The following is a 23,032-nucleotide window of genomic DNA, read 5'->3' as shown; positions in this document are numbered from 1 at the left end:
ATTATTGGATAAGATATTGTAAAGAATTGATTTCTCTACCCTAATATTTATTGATGAAGGAAAGAAGAACCAGATGCTGTATTTATACAAAATGTACAGCTATGTAAATAGAAGTTTTATTAATCAAATATTCAACAAGACTTCTTTTTGGTTTATTAATGATATAGCATATAATAATATATATTAAAGCATGTTCACAATAATGTTGACAATTGTTAATAATTCATAGCTCATCCGATCTTTATTTCTCTCGCATTCAACTATATTTTTATTACAGATATACTTCACAAAAATACAATTTTGCATATTTCTTATTTTTATAGGAGTAATATAAGTAATAAAAATATTGTTTTACAAGTATATTCGATTCCATATGTATGTTCATTAGTATAACTTCAATATTTTCTTTTTTTTTTATCAATAAGCTTTTTTTGTCATCACAGTTTACTTCTCTTCTAATGCAGGATACATAACGCTTGAAATAAGACAATTTACATGATTAATTAGAAGAAAAGTCATGCGATGTCATAGAAAAAAATATAAGTTCATTAATAAAAATGAAAAGCCGTAAAATTATATATATATACATATAAAACGAATATGTGATACATTCTCTTAATAAATCACTTTCCTTCATATAGAAACAATATAACAATGCTTAAATTTTTGCTATATATATATATATATATATATATATATATATATATATATATATAATATAATCATTTCTATTTACTTTCTGGCACAAAATTTATAATTTTATATATCTTTACAAAAATAAATAGCACTTTCAAGCAGATTAAAAAGACAAAATCGCATTACCTCTATACACATTTTGATCCTTTTACTATTGATATAATCTTCGGTCAAGCTAACTTGCTTATTTTCGTACACACTAGTCTCCATCGTTGCTTTTTTTCCGTCTCTCTCTCTCTCTCTCTCCTTTCTCATTGTATATGTAAATATACAATTTATAACAATATTTTTCTAAATTGTAAGTTCCTCATATATGAAAATTTTCTAAAACAGTGAATGTATTTTCGTTTGCATAAAAATAGATTTATAACGAGAATTTGGAGCACAAAAATTAAACTGCAAAAAAGATTTTTACATCTTAAACATGTGAAAATATATGCACGTTAATAATATTGGTGTTCTATGCAATTGTCGTTTTTTTTTTATATCTTCTATTATCTACAAACTTAACCGAATTATAAGCCGTAGCTATTTAATTGCCAAAAAATTCATATATTTTCAAAATGTAATGTTTATAATGTCTACATATATGATGCAATATATGTGCATTGTATATGTAATATTAAAAAAAATTAATATCAATATTTTTTTCGGAGAAATAAATTGTGTTCTCTTTAAATTTTCGACATTTTTATGAGATTTCATGTGTAATATATCAATAAGTGTTATGTTGAAAATCAAATAATTGCAAATTCTGGTTTTTGTTTATATGTAGCTAACAATTTTGTATCTGTAAATATTTGTACATCAGAGAAACAAAAAAATAATCATAACATAATCTTAAATATAATACAAATTAAATAGCATATGGTTAAACAATTGTCATTGTCAAAACTTATTGCAAATTTACTATAAACTCTGATCACTACATTATACAATATACTACATAATAAAATATTAACATAATAAAATATGTACAATTGAAACTTTTTAATCCATATTTTCTCACTTGTCCACAATATATTCTGAGAGTGCTTTATGCTAAACTTTTTAATAAATTCAATGGCACTTGTATACTGTAAAGTTCAATAAAGTAATATGTATATATATATATATATATATATATATATATATATATATATATGTATATGTATGTATATACATATACACATACACACATAACATATATACAAAATATATTTAAAAAATATAAATAAAACTTTTCCTCTTTTTTAAATAATGTCAAATTTTTTTTGTAAGTGTTTAAACCGCAAAGTATAAAATATTCCTTTCGTAATAATTCCCTTAATATTAAACAAAAAATAATTATCTCAATTATTAAGAATTTAATTATTAAGTCGTAAGTTTTTAACGAAAAAATGAATCCAATAATGTAGTCGTGTATATGCCGTGTATATGCCTTCTTAAAGATATTTTGTATATACAAGTGTGTATATAATGCCTTCGAAACTTTGTACATCATTATATATCATTAACAACTCTCTTTGGCTTAAAAATGTTTTTCGACCATGTGTATTTAAAAGCTCAATTATGATTTATTAAAATATCCAATATCGAATTTATGTATACTTTATGCAACCTCAAATTTTTTCTTTTCTCTCTATAACTTACTTAAGTTTTTCGAGACATATCGCGTTTTATATTATATTTTTATAGTTTTATATTTTTTTAAACTTAACTTATAAATATATCAATAAAACAGGCAACAGTAGCAGCAAGAAAATTAAAAACAATTATTTAAATGCTCTATTATGCTATGCATATAGATCTCTTCATTATAAGAGGCTCCAATAAAATTATCAGAGGTTCACATTTTTATAAAAATGCAAAATAGATTTTCTCCTTTTTTAAACTTATGATTTAATGGAACCTTTCCTGTTGTAAGAAGATGGTTTCCTCGGTGGAAATGTAGCATGTATGTGATTAAAATTAAGATGCAAATTTTATCTATTTAGATTAATCTTATTAAAATCATTTGTGTCCGAAAATATTTGTGCACATAAAAAATATTCTTATACAAAAAATTATAACTTATATCTATAAAAATTTGAAAATACTTATTAATATATATTTTCTCTCAAATCTTGAAAAGATTCCAATAAACCATACATTTGAAAAGCAGAAAAATGATATACTTTGCATCATTCCAAAAATATTTATTAATGGGACACTCTGAATGTATATGTATTATATTGGAAAGAAATATAGTCATAATTTGAGATCTATGACTTAAACTAAACATATGTTCAGACAGCTAATTCTTTGTAAATAAAATAATTTAATATATTAATATCAAATAATTTTCTTTTCAAAAGTATTATGATTGATTTGTATAGATATGATCTTTTTACTGAATCGTGCCATTTATTCTCTCCTTTTGATTAATTTTTCTCATAAATAATAAATTTAAAAAATGAAAAATAAATTTAAATAATGATATCGTTAACTTAAATAATGATTAATAATAGCAGCTATACTGAAACAAATGCATAAAAATAATAACATACATCAATCTTTATAATTGAGGCTCAAATATATCAATTAAAACTAAGAATGATTATATAAATGTTTATCTACTAATCTTTATTATTACTTCTCAAATCTCGAATTATGACTATACCTTTCCAGATTTTTCGTAGACTATATATCTATGCAGACTAGATTCTAGGCGCTCGCTATCAGAATAAATCTTCATTTAATAATATTTTATCCTAAGATCTAGAATAACTCATTTCTTAATAACAACCATTTTTAATACTATTAGCATTTAGAAATTATAACCTTTCTGTATTAGAGGCCAATATTATTAAATATTAAATATGTATCTATGAAGTAACATATAAATGAAATATCTCCCTCTCATTTTTTTTATTCTATAATTTTAAATTGCAGAATCTAAAAAACAGTCTTTCTCCAAATAAGCGTACATGTTTTTTCTTCATAATTTGATTCAGCAAATAATAAAAAATACTAAAAAATCAATATAATATTATCTTATCTCATATAAGTACATAGGGCCATTTCACAAGCAATTAATTTTGTATTAAGCCTAAACATTTTTAATAAAATGTATCTCTTATCGTCAATAAATATTTCACAACGATATTTATAAGTAATTATGTATATTAAATTTAAAGCTAAAAAGGATATTAGATAAAATATATCGACTTTTAAGAAAAAAACTCTTCTTTTTATAAAAAAAAAATATTCTAAATATTAGGAATTGGATAAAAAATATTCTGTTATGTAAATTGAAAATAAAATAAGAATTTATAGATACTTGCATTATATTAAGTGAATAATGCAAACTACTGTATACAAAAGGCACAATGCAGAAAAATTGCCATATTACTCAATGAGTTATAAAGATATACCCTGTTTATAGAACCTTAATTAAAAACAATGATAATAACTGATAGGCTAATTAGCATGTATATAAAGTTATTATACAATGCAAACTTAATTTCGTTAATGCCAATATGCAATTAAAGTTTGTACATATTCTCAAAACAATTCTTATATGGTTACGACTTTCCAAATAATTTTATTATTTGTGATTTCTCTTGAAATCTCTTATTCCAGAATCAGAATTATCAATGATGTTGTACGTTCAGATATGTGATTTTAGATTTGAAAGAATAGTAGTATACAACGGTACATGTACAATATAATTTTATAAAAATAAATAAAAATACATATTAATAACGTAAATAATATCATAATTTATAATACAAATATTGAATGTTGTGAGAATTATCTCTTTACTTGCAACATTATGTTTAAGATGCTGAAAAATTAATCGCATAAAATCAAATTTATATTCAATTATAAATTTTGCAAAAAAAACTTCAAAGCACCTATATATTATCCCTAATCAATTTAACTTTGTTGTGAAATAAATTTGAAAATCTGTATATGAAAATCAATATATAGTTGCTAAATGCAATTATAGAAGAGTTGTGTAAAAATTATATGAAAGATACATAACAGAAAGAATAATACCGTTTTATAATTTCTTCATTAACAGGTGAATAGGATATCTTCGTCTATTTCTTGGTGTTCCGCTTGTGCTACTCTGTGCTATTACATTCTTTGTTTGAGAATGTAATAGCATCCTACATAATTTGTCGACCTCCTCGTCACTCGAGCTAAATCTACTTAAATGTCTGTCGCTAGCAGAACTTCGAATGTCGTCACAATTCTCGACATCAAATCTCAACCGCGATTCCATAAGTACGGGGCTGGATGCTCTGGTAGTGGGCGCGGTTCTGCTACGAGACTCAACATTTCTTAATGGAATTTTGCTAAGACCTTGATTATGATTTACATCCAATGTCGAAAAGTATCCTTTTATAGTTCGATGTACCGTTGTATGATCCTCTAGACTGTGACGTTTCACGTTTTGCTTCGTTTCTTTAGAATCGGATAGTTTCAAGCTAAAATTTGTGGAATGACGTTTCGTGCGATCTAGCACGCATTTGGAATTAGCAAATCTCAATTTATCCTTATCGAGTATCAAAGAATTTCTCTTAAATTTTTCATCCACAGATCTTTCTTGACTAGCATCCCATCCAAACCTAGTTCTTCCGTACGGCGCCGAATATCTTTTAGTTTTAGACGATTGCTGGTCGCTCAGATTTTCCTTCAACATATTATGCTGTCGCAAACCTTCTTCATAATCTATCGAAGTTTGCGTACTTTTCATTGATGATGGATCATCATTCTCACTCGTCCGTTTCATGCAATCTTCGTATTCAACAGAGGAATGTCTCTTGAACTTGACCTTATCAAAATTCATGCTGTTTCGTCTCGGAACGGTGCTGTTGTTTGGTCGTCTCCTCGTGGCGATAAAATCTTGCAAATGCGGGATTTTAGATGCGCTCGGGGACGCGGAAAATTGCGCGGGTATCCTTATACCGGCATCCACTAAGAATTCATCGTCCGACTGCATCACGGGTATTTCCGGCATGGAGCTAAAAGCCCAACAAGAATTATAGTGAGCCGCGTCCGTTAGTGCTCTCAGACCGGCAAAGTTCGGTGCTCTGTCCTTGTCAATGTTAGCAGGAAATTCATGCGAGTAATCCCGCCCTGTTAGTAGGGAATGCTGTTGCGACTCTTGCTTATTATCTTCTCTTACAAGCGGCAGAAGAAAAGGTTTTGAAGCAAAGGTGGAAGAGTTATTAAAATCGTTTGCTTGAATCGATTGTTCTCGAAACTTTGCGCGATCATTGTCGGTATCGTAATACGAACCGCATTGGAACGCATCACTACTCTTATACTCTTGTTCGCAAGTATCCGGCAATTGCAAGAGAGCCTGGAATACAGCCAACTTGGAGCAGCTACATTGCAGCTTTTGCGTATAGTCATTAGATGATTCGTTCTCAAAATTAAGAAGCGGCGTATTAGTATGCGAATTGAAATATCCTACTCTTTCCCAAGGATGTGTTAGTAGAATTCTGTTAGAAATATAAAGCGGATATAACTTACAATTAAACTTTTTTCTATAAAGTTAATGTTAATAGAATGCTAATTCCTATTTTAAAACATACATATTAGTAAAATATTATTTATATAATAAATAAACTATAAAACTAGATAAGATTTTGGCCACTTATAAAATTTGCTATATATAATTGTAAATTGTTTGAATTTGAGAGCACATATAAATAATTATGTTATTTTTAAACATTAGTTCTGCATTAGTTTTGTATCCTTTAAAATAGTTTTTTTTACGTTAAATTTTGCTTACCTTGTTTTTAAGCTTTCGACCATTTGACGCGATGGTGCAGCTCCATCTGCAAGATATTAAATTTTAGTATTAAAACGAGTTACAATAAGAATTATTACTATTAGTTATGTTATCAATTTTTTTTAATCAATTAATTTTGAAATAATGTTTTAGCTAAAATTCGTTTAATCCAGTTGCTCCCTTTAATAATTAACACAAAACAAAGATTTGTACTTTAAAAAATGGCTTGGGCTTGCAACACAGATGGCAGGATTACTTGGATACAGATTTCCGCTTCTCAATTTCTGTTATTATTAAATAATATAAGTTGCTTACATTTCATTAATAACAACTTTGTTTCATAAGATGCTTCATTATTCACTAGACGCTCACCTTTTTGCCTGAAACATAGATTGCATACATATTGACTAATAAATAATAATATACAATAATTTCTGACAAATATAGATATATTATTTTATTATTTTATATTTTATTTAATAAATTAATATATTCAAATTTCGAACTTACAATCCTCTTGCAGAAATATCATTCCCTGTTCTTGTCCAACCTGAAAAAATATAATGTTATATTTTACCAATACATAAATCTTTAACATAAAAATTTATTTCTTGGTAATGTAATTAATTAATAATATCTTTATTACTTTATAAGATTTTAATTGCCTTTAAAAATAAAAAAAAATTCTACTATTAGTTATATGTGTGTATGTCATTAAAAGTAGAAATATATATTTTACAATAAAAGCAAAAAAACATGTAAAATTAATAATGCATTTATGTTAATGTAATTTTTTTAAGTTACACATATATAATATATATGTATATATAATCATTTCTGTGATTTGTACATATACACAAATAAATATCTAAATTCTTGATAATATTTAATCAATAAAAGCAATAAATAGATTAATAAACGTTTATGTCAATACCTTTCTTTACTATACTTCCAGTCGTTGACTTTCCTGTATTTATACCCAACAATTTTTTTTCCTCTTCCAATTTTTTGGCATCTTCTATATCTTGTTTGGTAAGCTTTGTTGTTAACTAAACAAAGAATTGTATCCAAGAAATAATATATATATATATATACACACACACACATATCACATGTGATCTGCACATTTGTTATATTACTTACAGTCTGGCCTTCATATTTGACATCTATTTCGTCTAATTTTTGCGTAACGCTTTTTAAAATAAGTAGCACATCTCTATCCTTTTCATTATTAACCAAATGCCTCACAATCGACTCTAATGATGTCAGTAATTTCTTATCGGTTGGTATCCACAGCTGACTCTTTAGTTGTGGCAGTAAAGATACTACTTTCATTCTTATATTAGCTATTGGATCTTCAGCCAAATTCAATAAGACATTGAAAAAGTGTTCCTTAAAATAAACGGAAGAAAAAATTTCCAACGCTTCGATCATCATGCGGACAAACATCATTCTCACATAACAATCAGGGTTATTAGCTATATCCGTAAAGATTCTATTACGCAGTTCCGCTCTTTGTATAGATTTCATGTTGTATCGTAGAAGGACAAGAAAAAGTGTTCCTGCGGCAAGACGTACCGGTATCGGCCGCTAAAATTTTAGGATTAAAACTGTTTATTAAATCTATAATGTTTTCAATAAAAACAAAATTTTATGAACTCACTGCATGCAAAATTCTGGAGAAAGCCATTGGCACGAAATATGAGTATATAAAATCACTGGGAAAACATTTAGGTAAAATCTCTAGTTGCGCATGCATCAACGACGCCAATCTCCAATTGTATGTACCCGCGACTTTGGCTTCACACTTCAACAAGGCTTTACCTATTTCCATCAGAGTAGAATCCTATAACAGATAATACAATAATTTAAGATAATAAACAAATTATCTTGAACCTTAAATGTTTTAAAATTTAATTACCACTCTATCTGTTCCAACAGTTTGATTTTCGGCTAAATTTTCCAATGTCAATCCTAAATGAGGAATTAAGCCTTGAAGCACTTCCTCGGAATCATCTTTCAATAATTTTATTAAATTTCCCCTTATCCGTACACTTTTTGATCCTAAAACCTTCGACACCTACAAATTATTACTTTACTGTATATATACAATATTGCTATGGTAATCTAATGAGCATAACATACTTAATCTTACTTCGTGAATTCCACATGCAACAGTTCTCCGAACCATATAATAATGATCACTTGTCAGTGCATCAAATGTCGTAAGTAACGCATTTACATCTTCTGAAGAGCTTGATACAAAAATAAACATTGCAGGCAAATTAAATGCACAATGTTCTCTGCATTTAATATATCTTTCATCTTGTTTAGGATTGCTACTAATCTACAAAATTTAAATAAAATATAAATATGTTACAATCAAAAAATAATATGTCAATACTTTTTGGAATCAATTTACATAAGATATAATAATTTATAAAAATACATTTATTTATGATTTATATATATTTGCACAATACAAGTATATACATATACTAACTATTTACTGTACAATACATTATTATACACTGTAACTATGTGTTATATATAGAAAATTTATTTAATGAGAATTTTATATATATAGATTTACAAAATATACTTACAAATGTAAACTGTGGTTTCTCTTTTTTCAACGATGGTATTCCCATCTGTGCAAGTTGTTGAAAATACTTTAAGAACCATGTTTTCTCTGATATTGATAAGCATTCTAAAATTATTATTTCTATTATATTTAAGTATATATAATTAAGTATATATTAAGTTCTGTTTGAATATTATTATTTAAACATGCACTGCATGTATGCACCAACATAAATGCAAAAATGATTTCTCTTACTTTCTAGGCCAAGTACAAGTTTTCCCAACTGTTCAGCTATTATGCATATCACATTATCTTCTGATTTAGCTGCATTTTCACATAGTTTTTTAACAAGTGGTGCTATTATATGTTTTATTGTATCTATAAACAATTTGTTTCAGTTAATTTTTACTGTGTCAAGAAATATTTTTCCCTACTATGTAATCTATTCTTTAAAATTTGAAATAGCTCTTTAAAATATTGTTTATAAAACTCACCTTCCTGAAGATGAGGTAGTAAATACACTATTGTCTGTACAGAGGCATATCTTACATTGCTTTCTTCGTCACTTGCTAATTCTACTAAAGACGGTAGTAAAGCAGGTTTCACAGATTCAGCACCAAGATTCTCCGCAACAAAACGTAATTGCAAACAAATATTAGCGCGCACGTCGCTATTTACATCCTGACAGAGAGAGTGTACTGTTGGTAGAACCTCCTTTTGTATCCTGACAATTTTAATGGTTGAGTAATGATGCTTATTTATCAAATAGAACATACAAGCAATAAATTATAAATTATTTAAACATGAAATGTAAATCTCTAGTTAGCATTTCTTTTATAATGTACAAAAATAAGTAATAAGCAACTGCTTGATAAATATGATTTAAATTAACCCCATTAATGACACTTGAATAATTAATATATATTTATGTAGGAAATAGTCTTAAAAATTATTATTTCATTTAAAAATTTTGTATTGATTTATTATAAATGATACAATTATGAAAATTAGTTATATTCAAATATATAAATAAATAAATATACTCACATAGCAGAATCAAATCGTGTACAAATCTTTCCCAATAATCTGCTGCATGTTATCCTAGAGTAGACAGGTTGTGACAATTGTCCTTTACTTATAGTCAATGGAAGAATCTGTAAGAGAATATTCTTATTATTATCCATCTAAAAAAAAAAGAGCTATTTTATTACATTTAGGTAATGATTTAATGATTTAATAATTAAATTACAATGCTTCTTTCTTAATTCTCTATTTGAAAACTATTTGCATAATTGTATATCACTTTTTTTTATTTTATCTTTTTATGCATTATTTTTTTTATAAAATTGTTTGCTGATTTAAATATATTTTATATGCATTATACAAATGGAAACATATATGTTTCACTACATCTACTTGAATGTAATAAAATATTGAATATATCGATTTCTAAAGATTGCCTTTACCTGTCCTCTTACAACTTCTACCGGCAGTAACTCTATCACATCCAGTAAGGTCTCCAACCATGCGCGAGAGATAACTTTAACATTGACAGGTAAAATAAAAGCAAATTAGAATAAAATGGAAATACAAAGATAATATTTAGTAATCTTAACTGTAAAATTTTGCAGTCTATAAAATAATAATTATTGTTACTTTAATTAGTTAACAATTAGACATATGTTTACCTGGATCACGACTCTCCAGAGAATTTAATATACTTTGAAGGAATGTCTGACTAAAAACATTATGACTGACAAGCTTTTGCTCTAAAATTGTTTTAAACGTAGATGATGCTGCTATGTGAAACTCGGTTGATGCAGTAGCCAGAGACTGCTGCATCTTAGGTACCACTCGAGACATACATGATTGCGTGTCGGTAGCTAAAAGACTTGGTAGACTTTGTATAACACTAAGTTTTTGGATCTCTTCTCCCTTCCTGAAAAGATTTCCATATTTTCTTAAAAAATATAGATCAAAGTAATGAAAGATAGTTTTTGCAATATTTCACTTGTTTTCAATCTGAATGAGAAATCACATATATAAAACATGCTATCCTCTAGAGAGAAAGATGAAAGCAACAGAGTCTCACAAATTATACTTTCTACATAAAAAAAAGATTATAACTTTTTTATAGCAGATAAGTTTACATTTTAACACCCATTCAAACTTAATTGATGAGTAAAAAACAGAAAATCACTGATAACAAAATATATAAATTTTAATTACATGTGAGTTCATCTAAAGCAAATATTTATATAAGATATCGAAAGTTTTAAGAAATGTGATTCAACGTAAATTCAATTTCGCTTAAACGTGATATAATAATATAAGTTATCGATACTACAGTATCTATTATATTTTATTCTTAAGTATCATCTCTATATTATATTTTGATTAATTTATTAATTATCTATACTTTATATTCTTGTAAGTATACTAAAATATTTATTAAACTTGTTAAATATTGTAAACTATATTAGATACATTTAAAAAACGAGATAGCCTTTCGCGAAAAGCGATCAGTTAACCTAAAAATCTCAGGGTCTGTAAACCTCTTACAATCCTGGCATATCGTTCCTGGCATGTTACGATACTCGTACAGAGAAATGCCTCCTTCCCTTAGTCATCTCTTTAAAGGACTATAATTAGCGCGCTTTACTATGACAGGACAGCACGTTCCTCAAACACGCGTTATTTTTAGAGGTGCACGAGCGCGCGCGCGCGTGGAATGTGAAATAAGAAGGGTGACAAACTAACAATGAGAGTAAACCTACGATTGATTACGCACACAAGATTCTCTCTCTTGCGATAGAAAGATCGCATCATGTATTATCGCTTATTACTACCGCCAATTACTACTTACGGATCGGACGCGATCTCGTACAGGGCTTCATCTTCCTCTTGCAACATTTTCGAGGCGCATCTTATTCATCGATGTCGCAGCCAGCGTACGCGCGGAATAAATCGATCAATCGTGATGGGCTTCCTGTACACAGACACTACCGCGCTCCCATGACACGCGAGGAACGCGACACGACGTACGAGAACACGACTGACAGCTGACAGCTCGACCAGCTGGACGCGAGTGAGTAAAGTGAGGCAGCTTCTCTGCCTCTCTCTCTCTCTCTCACTCCTATCTCCATTCGCGATTTTCACGCTATCGATTGTATCTGATTTGCCGTCGTTGTTACACGAATGCACCCGAATCACGCCGAGTCAACACGAATGCGACCCACGTACTGGGTGGTGAAAAGATACATCGTGATGCATCGCGCGATGTATACATATATGTACGTTCTGTGTATGTATAATACGCCGAGGGCGCGTCGTTGCGTAATTCCCGATATGCGACACAAAAGATGGATGATTTAACGATCGCGTCATCCTGCAATCCGATGCGCTAGTACGACGCATCGGGAAAAAAAAATCCATCGGCACGAGCGGATCATTTTCACAATCACACTTTTCGAAAATTTGAATTAATAAAATATGATTTTTGAATGATTTAACATGTAGAAAAAAATATTCGAATATACGTTGAAATATGCATATATATAATTACAATGTATCTCTAGAGAGAGAAGGAACATATTAATTAAAATTCGTCATTCAAAGTTTAATTTAAAGAATTGAAAGTCGATTATAATTATCTTATTAAAAAATTTTATAAATAATTTCGGCAAAGTTATTTCTGTACGATTATTTTATTTCGGAATAACTTCTTATTATAAATAATAAATATTTTAAGAAAACTCATGTGTAATCGTGTATATAAAATTGATATAATGAATATAATATATAATGGAAAAATTGTGCGTACGCATAAAATTAAATATATCTATAAAAATTTAAACTAACAATTTGGATTATTTTTTTATACACATATAATTATATCAAAGAATCCTGAATTATATCGCATCATTAGAGAAATATCTTCTATTCTGAAATCATGCTCAGGTTTGCGAGACTTAATGCGTTGGCCTTGATTCAGTAATCGGAAGCGAATTACGTATATTTCCGATCAAGGTTTAACAAGTGATGTATATGCGTGAAACTCTCACGCGTACAAGCTCAAGGATAAAATTTTATAATAGACTTATAGGATTAAAATTCGTGTGTATCATGTGATTATAAAATTTTTAAACTTCTAAAAAAATATAAAATCGTAAAACATATATACACACATACACAGAAAAATTGTATAGGACATGAAAAGTATCTAACAAATAATAAAAATAATTATATTTATAATAAAAAATATTAATTATCATTATATATATTTTTATTATTATAAGTATATATATATATATATATATATATATATATATATATATATATATACTTATAATAATAAAAATATATATAATGATAATCAATATTTTTATTATAAATATAATTATTATATATATTTTATTATTATAGTATATATATATATATATATATATATATATATATATATATATTTAATATTTAATATTTAATTATATGGGGTCTATAAGCATGTAATCTCTACTTACAAGAGAATATGGAGTGCTCTATCTATAGGTCTCTTTTCTAAATTAGGATCCAAGGAGTGCTTTCGCAGTTGTTCTTCATCCTACACAAAAAAATGTTTGAATAAAAATTGATGAAGTGTGAAATTGAATCTCTGAATGTTCATTAACATTAATATCTGAGGAAAGTTTTTATAGCTAATAATAAAATTTTCTTCTAACAAAATTCACATGTATAAATAAAGACATGACAATCACTTGTATAAATGAAGATGTGAATATTAAAATGTTAATGTTAAAAAACCATTGAGAAACCATATTGATATTACATACTCTCACATCAGGTAACGGTTTATCTAACTGAAGACTTGCAAACTCTTCAAGTTCCATGATTATTTATGTCCATATGATTTTGCTTCTATCTTTGTGTTGTAATTTTATGTAACCTTATTAATATTTCATCCTTATTGAGAACAAAAGATATATTCACGTTAAACATAATCGAAACGGCACATGACGCGCATATAGTTGTAAGGATATCTGTCAAAATTTGTCAATGACAGGTTGTGAATATTGCAAGTAGATTGAAACAGTAGATAGATAGTCAGAAAATTATAAATTATGTAACATATTAAACAAAAATATGATATTTTTATAAAACACTATATAACTCAAATTCCAACTTATACAAACCTAAAAAGAATGATAGAAACAATAAGACATATTTAATTGCCATCTGTACTATGATTATACAATGATTAAATATCTATTAATCTATTTTGTAAGAAATAAAGATTAATTTAACTTTTAATTAATCCAATTTTCCTAACATATTTATCTAGAGTGGTGTTGTCATACAATAAATTATTCGTATTCTAAAAATAAATTTTGAAAAAATATCTCTTTATCAAGATTACAACAAAAATATATCTATCATTATAAAATTTGATATACATTTTTTGTTTATTTATACATAAATGGATTTATAATCGCATTCTTTCACACTTTCTTCACTCATATGTGCATTCTTATAAATGTATTAATCATACATAAATGTGTATACACTGCATTGTATAAGATGTACATTACACGTATAAAATAATAATATACCTATTCAGCTCATATACATCAATCATCAATGAAATGAATATTATAAAAATAGTATTATTGTAAACATCAACATAAAATAAGTGAAGAGTATATTAATAAATAGCCAAAGTATTCATACAGATATCAACAATTTTGTACCTTAAATTTAGAATAATCATTTGACTGCATAAAACTAAGATAAATGGCACATACTTAGATTAAGTTAATTTAATTAATATTTATTCTTTGTTTTTCTAAACCATGAAAAAATGTCAATTGTTTAACTATTTCCTTATAGCCATATATTACATATATTAACATTAACACATCTACATGTTCTTATATACGGTCATATATTTTAAAAATACATGGTATGCTTTCAAGAAAAAAAGAAAAAAAATATATATATATATATATATATATATATGGTGTGTAAAAATAAAAATGTCTATTCTTTAAATAAAATTGAAAATGTTGAAAATTATCATACATACCAGTCATCATATTACTGTTTAACTGTGAGCACTTAAAAAAAATTACTTGGCTATATTTGGTTATTACATTAAACATTTAAATTAATAGTAATTATTTTAATATTCATATAATATTAAATAGATGTTAAAAAAAAAATTGTATTATCTTATACAATAGCATTGTGTTTAGTACCGCATTTAATTATCTAATCATTTATAATAGATCAAATATTGGTAATTTATATGGAATAGTTTTTGGCATCATATAGTAACAAGTTATATAGAAAATCTTATAGTAATATATAATCTAATAGTAATCCACATCAAATAACTTTAGGACATAAAAAAATAAAATGAACACAATTAACGATCTTCTTAATTATTTAAAATAATATACTAAGTCAAATCATTATGAAGAGATATTTGTTATATCACAAGAAATACAGCTTGTTTTCCAGCTGCGTACTTGGAGGTCGGTGGAGAAATCGTCCTACTAAGAACGATAGCTTTTGCGCATAATGACAAGGTGCCGGTACACGAACGGTACTTGAACAATTGTAATACATGTGAGTTAATTTATAAGTCAAGTTTTGTATCATTTCTGGGTCTAAGCCGGTATTATCTGAAATAATATTGTACGAGGTTGGCGAAACTGTGCCTTGTCTAACACTTTGCGATACAAGAAAGAAATCGTATTTAAACGGACTAGTTATAACATCATCAACGATTGTACCAATCGGAGGATTCGTTCTGTTATGGAAAAGTCGAACGTTAACTCGTTTAGACACAATTATAAATATCATCTTGAAATTTGGACCATAATATACTTCTTCAAGTTTCTTTTTCAGACTTTCTACTTCATTCTCATAAACATGCGGTATTTGACCATCACTGACGCCATCGCGATAAATTACAAGATATCTGGGTAAAGCCTTATTTTGAGCGCGATAAGCTTGTATAGCTTTGCATACACTTGTACAGAGTTGCTCCACAAGCTCCTCGCTGCTGTGATATAAAGTAATAGAGCTATAGTATCGCGTTAGCGCTTGATCGACAGTTGCCACCATAGCCACTGTAATCACAAATCGACATACAAAATTAAATTTATTTATATTTAATTCATGAAAATGTGTAAAGGATGTCCCAGACCACCCGTACATCCCTTTTAAAATAAAAATAAATTACTTTTATCAAAAATCGCGAACATTTTTTAAGTAAATGGGGTATACTCTATCAAATGGTGATATTTTCAACTTTTGATTCCGACCGAAAATACGCCATCCGGACCAGAAATTGAATTTTTTGAGGGGAACATAATACTCTTCATTACAGATTCGAATTGTATGTGAAAAAATAAGAAACTTTTGTATCAAATATTTGATTATACTTAAAAAATGTTCACAATTTTTGATAAAAACCACTTATTTTCATTTTAAAAGAGATGTACGGGTGATCTGGGACACCCTGTATATATAAAATAATATGAAGAGGAAAAAAAGGGGGAAAGGAAATTGGACAGTAGAAAACATAACAAATATTATAAAGTTATTATTCCAGAACATTAAAATAGCACAATTGTCTCTCAAAATAATATTTAAATGATACTTACGAAAATCTCTGCCTTTGGTATTCGAATCATGACATATATCAAAACCAATTGTCATTAATCCTTTTAATGGGCATTCAATATGCCAAGGTGCGCCACCTAATTTACAGTTCATCTGTATTGCTACTTTTGTGGCAATAGTCATAGCATTTCTTCCATTTAAGTTTTTTTGTAAAATAACCTGCGATGGTACAGGTCTATCTACACAACACTTCTTCTTAATTGCTGCATAACGATCACTCCGATTATTGCTCACTATGCACAATATTAAATCTGGTGTATTCCTGCTAAGGATATGCTCGAGAGTCTCGGCATACACGCTCGACTTATCATCGCGCAACCAATGCATCTGTGGTTGTTCAAATCGGAATGATATTCCATATGACACTGTACTTAGGTTGTTCAAAAATTTCTGCAAAATTAGATTAACAAGATAAGAATAAACATAATTCACATAAAAAAATATAAATATACGATTTATTTTATTTTATATTATCCTTAATATTTGAAGTTTCGATTAATTACTAATTATTCACCTTTACAGCATCATAGTCTCTGTGATTTCCAATTAATACCCAATTTCTCAAATGGATAGAGTTGATTAAACGTGCTTTTTGCATTAGTCTTGTCCAATCTCCTCTTTCACAGGTAATCTTATAATTATTAGCAAATACAAGTTTTTCACAAGGTAATGTACGAGCAGGAACTTCAAGTAAATTTCTATCTAATTTCATATTCCAGTCATTAAATTCTTCTAAAACTTTTGTCTCTTGACGAAGTCTGCCATTAAATCTCATCAGTTTATCAATCCGAGATTCAGGAGAGACACGAGTATATGTAGCTAATGCTTTCATAAGATGAAAATTTTCTCTCATATTATCAGTTAAACCTATAACATTAACAATTGCAAACAAGTGCACAAAGAATTTATATATATATATATACATATTATATGTAAATTCTATTATATATATATATAAGATGTTCCAAAGTTTAATTGCAAAATTGCAAAACAAATTGCAAAATGATATTCCACAAGTGGAAAGAAAAAGATATTATATGGAGTTTGGATAGAAATGTTTTATTATAAAGTTATAAGCAAATATTGAAACAGAACATAAAATAGGTAATAATCTATTTTTTATTGTACAAAATCAATGTATATCAATGTACTTTTCATTTGACAACAATTGGCATTTTGATAATAATTCATACGATTGAAAACTAATAGTTATTGAAGATAGTAAACATGATATAAATACACAGATAAGATAAATGTTCGACTTTCATATTCTGCACAATGGAAAATCCATGGTCACTTATTTCATATTCCGTTTCAATATTTGCTTATAACTTTGTAATAAAGCATTTCTCTCTATAGCCAAACTTCATATAAAATTTGTTTTCTTATTTCCATTTGTAGAATACGCTCCTGCAGTTTGTTGGGTAAACTCTGGGGCACTGTATATAATTTATTTAAACATAAAAATGTTATAAATGACGTTTATTTGCTAAATAGAAAAAATTACGCATTCACAAAATATTCATAATAACATACCTGTAGCACGGCATAATTCAGGAACTAGATAAACCAAATCTCCTTGACCAGCAGTTCTTACTTTTGGTTTTGATCTTGTCACCAACATTGGTTGCGTGGCATTTGTTATATCAATATTGTATTTCCTCTTGTAATATTCTTGATAAGATATACTCTCACCAGACTTCATAGAAAATGTTGATGAAGGGCTTGTGTCAAAATCAACATCTTCGATACGATATGTGTTATTATTATAATCCGTAAGTGCAGTGATTCCAATCACATTGTTGCAAAATTCTTTCTGAAAATTCATATATGTATATAATTCTTCTAATATTTTCAAAATATAAATAAATTTGTAAGATAATATACAAAAAAATATATTATTAATTATCATTCTTTGACAAATATAAGATATTAATTTTGAGTCATCGATTGACATTTTGATGTTTATCTTACCCTATAATCTTGACCACGTCTGTAGCAATCACTTAATATATCTAGCAAAGTTTCTTGACGCATTACTTTATGCGTTATTTCGGCGCACATTAGAATGTCGCGCTCATATTGTCTGATGGATGTAATGTAGCCAGGCCATAATTCTAGTCTAAATTGATGTATGGCAACCTATAATATATATACAAATATCATTATATATGTAATATATAAAAATGATTATTAAATTTTGAGAGTTTATGATTTTCTTAATATATCAATATAAATTTTTATTAACCTTGTTAAGTGCGTCATAATAATCACGGCCAACCATTTGCAATTTTAAATGCTCTAGACATTTTCTCATTATTATATTAAAAAATTGTATATAATGCGGATCATCCCGCGTCATGTCTCCAACTAAACGTATAATAATTTTAACAGGTGCATCATCGGATTGTCTAGTTGATACCAATTCCACTTTCTAAAATTTTTCATATTTATTTATAAGAAACATATTTATAAAAACATTTTAATGATACATTTTAATTATACAAATAGCAATATAAAGATATTTATTGGTATATAATACTTACATCTGGTAAACGGCAGCTTGAGTATAAGATAGTACCATCAAAGATATATGCACCAACTTTTTCTTTATGAAGTCTAAGCAAACCTTTCCGAATATATGTACGAGTTTCTTCCGGTTCAAAATCAACTCGATATTTATAAAGGCACCAATCAGGTACAGTAGGCACTCTAAAGTGATTTGTTTGCAATACTATATGTCTTCCAGACGTTCCTGTAAATTAATAGAAATAAAAGAATAAACATTACAGAAGCATAATATAAATTTATTATATATTAGCTACTTCCTCCCATATATAATAAATTTTTTTTATATACAATAGCATAATATTAATATTATAAACAAAATTTAAAATTGACTCTTTAATATACAATTAAGTAAATGGTAAACTAATAAAAGTTTAACATTTTAAAGATCTTTATACAAACCTTTTTTAGTTACTAAAGTAGCTGGCCTGGTAACAAAAATAGTTTCCATCCTGCGTCGACCACGTGTTTCTTTTGTCGATGCGACATCTCCACTCTCTATAAAAATATAAAAATTTTAAAAAAGTTCTTTTATACATTGAGTTAAAAATTTAATTTCTTTTTTTTAGATCTTTCAAAGAATTTCTTTTTATTTCATTACTGTTTATCAAAAATGTAAATTTTATTGCTTATAAAATTAACAATTAAAATAAAGATGAAAAAATACAATAAAAAAATTGGGAACTGAAATACCTGACTTAATTTTTACTGGTTCAGTAGTAGATTGTTGTGAATATGTAGAGGTACTTGCATCACCTTTCTGGCTGACATCCTAAAAAAAAAATAAATAAATAAAATTAAAACAATGATAATATATTATGTTCATACATAAATTTTTTTAATTTATTTGTATGTATTAATAATCGTAAATTTCTTATTAAAAAGAGTAAGCATTAAACATTCTCAAGATAATATGTTTTTAAAATGATTCCACTTCATGCATTATCATACATATCAATATGATATGTTATGTAATATATGTTAGAATATATATATATATATATATATATTATATATATATATATATATAAGCATAAAACAGAATATATTCAAAGTTAAGTTATTCTAATATTATTAATTACTAACCTTTACTACTCCTTTTACTGAATATTCCTGCAAAAAAAAAATACATATTCAATTAAAAAATGCAACTAAAAGAATTTTATATATATATGATTCAAATGCGCTCTCTTTTTATCTCTCATGTAAACAATAAACAATAATTTTATTGAAGAATTCTTTAAGAATTTAATTGTTTCTAATAAATATATAAAATTATGGCTAAAAAACAATTATTTTAAAAAATTGGTATATAAAACCAAAATATCAATAAAATATAAAAAAAATATATTACAATCTTGAATAATACTTTAAAATATATTTTAATATCACCAAAATCAATATATAATACTTATTAATATTGTATACTAATTAAATAAGTATAAAAAATTCAAATTGTACAGTTGAAATTTATAATTTAATTCAAATTGTAGAGTTGAAATTTATACTCTATTTTTTACAAATAATACTTGAAAAGAAATGTAACTATTTCTTGCTTCTGATATTTTATGTTACTTACTGATTCTGATCTAGAGTAAGGTTTCTTTCGATATCCACTACTAGTTGATGGTTCAAAAGGATCAAAACCTCTATCTCCTTGTCTGGACATGTCTAAAATAATTTTGTGATAAAAACAAAAATATAAAATAAGATATTCCTAAAATAATTTTACTCATATTATTTTGATCCTGATTTAAATAAATAAGATATATACATTTAAAAATGTGATTAAAATATATCAAAATTTTCATTTTTTATAAAGTAAATAATTTCCTGAATATTTTAAGTTATGTAAAATGATTTTTATATATTCTAAGTGCCTATAGAATTAAATGTAACAATGACATTAAAATTTCTGAAATATTTTTTTATAAAATCATGTTTTTTGTTACTTCAACCTATTTAAATTTTTACAAAAAAAAAAAAATTATAATTTTAAAATCTCTTCAAAAATAAACTAGATTTTTCTGTTTAAAAAAATGTAATATCAAATTATAATTTAATTTGCTAAAATTGACCTTATTTAAATTGTAATTGAAATTCAAGAAGTTTAATTAGTAAATTTGAGAGATATGAAATATTTATTCAGTAAATTCAAAATATAAGAAAAAAGTGAAAAAAAAAATTATTTGTATATAAGAATTATTTGTTTATGAATATATGGTAATGTTGAATAAAAAATATAAATATATAGATTTATTATATATGATTTTGCAACTTCTAAATATCTTTTAAATCAGCATTTATTTGAGTAGAATGTTCTATCATATTTTGATATCATATGTATATATATTTTATCTTACGTGTGGTTATTATTCTGCAGATAAAAAGATATTTACTTATACATCTTTGAGTCAATTTATGTGATCTTTATTCTAATCTATCTCTAATTTTCAATGTAACTTTATAAGTAAAAAACAAAAAAACATTTATTCTCTTTATCTTTAGAATATAATAAAGGCTATTCTTAATATTTCTCTCTACATACAAATATATAAAAAAAAAAATATTTTTAAAAAATTTTCGAATCTTGTAATACAGCTATGTATTCATATGCACATTTTCATAAAATTAATATAAATTAACTAAGACTTTAATATATTTTCTCGTTCTTAACGCAATAGAATTAGAAAACAAAAAAATATATAAGTGGAACATTTGCTAACTCAATTTCCAAGCATATATATCAATAGTCCTGTTTCGTATTTTCTTATGTTATTTGTTATAAACTTAGTATGTCCTTAGCAGAAGCGCCTTTTGTTTGCTTACGTAGCCTGGCACGTGCTTGTCTAAGCAACTTCATAACATTGCCGCAATATTAAACATAAAGATAACTAAAAACTTTCAATTCTCAGGAACTATATCAGATATTCATATATCCAGGTATACTTACTTGATATCTTTGTACGATCTCAGATCTATTTCTTTTAACAATTGGATATTTTCTACAGAATATGTTGCAAGAGTTCGCGACTATCCACGAGTATCACTTGCATCGAAGCGGTTTGAGTGGTTGTCGATTCGTCGTGCGTCGGTTCCATCCTTGAGACTTCGGCTTCACTCGACACTCGATAAACCTCTTTTATTACGCTTTATCTTTCGTGACCAATCACGTATGACGAAGAAAGACACGATTGGTCGCATTTTCGAATAAGTTAAAATAATATATAACATATTGAAACGCAATAATTTTAATAGAATTGGATATAATGCACTTGTACAAAGTGTAAATATTAATGTACTGCAAGAATCTAAAAAAATGTATGAGAAGAAGAAAATCACGGATGCAGTAAAATAGATAAATAGCGCGCGGCTAATGCGACATGAATTGACGAATCAGCGAGCAACATTTTCGCGCGCTAAATAAATTCGAATGTACAGTATATACATTGGTATACAAGGATATGCTTTAATGTAAAGTTGATTTTACATATAAATTTTATGTTTATTGAAAGGAAAAATTCTTTATCGACTAAAAATTGGTTATCGACAATAATGATGGGACATCCTAAATAATTGTAACCAAAAAAATAATTTGTATAATAAAAATTGAAAGATACTTTGAAAAATACATTCCAGTCATTTTATCTTATAAAAAAATGTGTAGAGAATCATATTACTTGTATAGAGAATTAATTACACTGTGTAAGTATAAGCACTAATTATTT

At 26.8% G+C, this 23,032-nt stretch overlaps 2 protein-coding genes across 5 annotated transcripts; both read right to left on the bottom strand.

The window, feature by feature from the left end:
* Positions 1 to 94: 94 nt before the first annotated feature.
* On the bottom strand, positions 95 to 12,239 carry LOC126858244 (serine/threonine-protein phosphatase 4 regulatory subunit 4-like). Of its 4 annotated transcripts, XM_050608411.1 has the most exons (18): positions 11,917 to 12,237; positions 10,739 to 10,989; positions 10,517 to 10,590; positions 10,098 to 10,204; positions 9,545 to 9,774; positions 9,306 to 9,428; positions 9,073 to 9,176; positions 8,622 to 8,813; positions 8,388 to 8,546; positions 8,130 to 8,312; positions 7,610 to 8,056; positions 7,401 to 7,515; positions 6,977 to 7,016; positions 6,782 to 6,846; positions 6,467 to 6,512; positions 1,675 to 6,173; positions 823 to 1,020; positions 95 to 475 (listed from the first exon to the last, which is right to left on the bottom strand). In XM_050608411.1, the coding sequence occupies exons 1-16, from the start codon at positions 11,961 to 11,963 to the stop codon at positions 4,724 to 4,726; spliced, it is 3,633 nt and encodes a 1,210-aa protein (XP_050464368.1). In that variant the 5' UTR covers positions 11,964 to 12,237; the 3' UTR covers positions 95 to 475; positions 823 to 1,020; positions 1,675 to 4,723. The 4 variants fall into 4 exon arrangements, with proteins under 4 accessions (XP_050464368.1, XP_050464371.1, XP_050464372.1 ...); XM_050608414.1 differs by lacking the exon at positions 95 to 475 and having other exon boundaries at positions 703 to 1,020; positions 10,739 to 10,985; positions 11,917 to 12,239; XM_050608415.1 differs by lacking the exon at positions 95 to 475 and having other exon boundaries at positions 703 to 1,020; positions 1,675 to 5,690; positions 11,917 to 12,232.
* Positions 12,240 to 14,455: 2,216 nt separating this feature from the next.
* On the bottom strand, positions 14,456 to 22,561 carry LOC126858250 (piwi-like protein Siwi). Its single transcript, XM_050608430.1, has 12 exons — positions 22,258 to 22,561; positions 20,884 to 20,975; positions 20,391 to 20,417; positions 19,998 to 20,076; positions 19,707 to 19,802; positions 19,283 to 19,491; positions 18,985 to 19,170; positions 18,711 to 18,878; positions 18,273 to 18,552; positions 17,251 to 17,603; positions 16,718 to 17,126; positions 14,456 to 16,180 (listed from the first exon to the last, which is right to left on the bottom strand). Exons 2-12 carry the CDS (start codon positions 20,971 to 20,973, stop codon positions 15,540 to 15,542), a joined length of 2,538 nt encoding a protein of 845 aa, XP_050464387.1. The 5' UTR covers positions 20,974 to 20,975; positions 22,258 to 22,561; the 3' UTR covers positions 14,456 to 15,539.
* Between the last annotated feature and the right edge of the window lie 471 nt (positions 22,562 to 23,032).

This window comes from Cataglyphis hispanica, chromosome 24 (assembly GCF_021464435.1).
Source record: "Cataglyphis hispanica isolate Lineage 1 chromosome 24, ULB_Chis1_1.0, whole genome shotgun sequence".
NCBI classification, from domain to species: Eukaryota; Metazoa; Arthropoda; class Insecta; order Hymenoptera; family Formicidae; genus Cataglyphis; species Cataglyphis hispanica.
Note: the sequence above shows the minus strand (reverse complement) of the source record. Positions and strands in the feature narration are given on the sequence as shown.

Coding starts and splice junctions, on each gene's coding strand:
- LOC126858244 (XM_050608411.1), bottom strand. CDS start 11,963: ATGTTGCAAGAGGAAGATGAAGCCCTGTACGAGATCGCGTCCGATCC. Junction 10,990..11,916: donor TACGAGATCGCGTCCGATCC/GTAAGTAGTAAT, acceptor AAATCTTTTCAG/GAAGGGAGAAGAGATCCAAA. Junction 9,429..9,544: donor ACTACCTCATCTTCAGGAAG/GTGAGTTTTATA, acceptor AATTGTTTATAG/ATACAATAAAACATATAATA.
- LOC126858250 (XM_050608430.1), bottom strand. CDS start 20,973: ATGTCCAGACAAGGAGATAGAGGTTTTGATCCTTTTGAACCATCAACT. Junction 17,127..17,250: donor GAGACTATGATGCTGTAAAG/GTGAATAATTAG, acceptor CTAATTTTGCAG/AAATTTTTGAACAACCTAAG. Junction 16,181..16,717: donor TACCAAAGGCAGAGATTTTC/GTAAGTATCATT, acceptor TTGTGATTACAG/TGGCTATGGTGGCAACTGTC.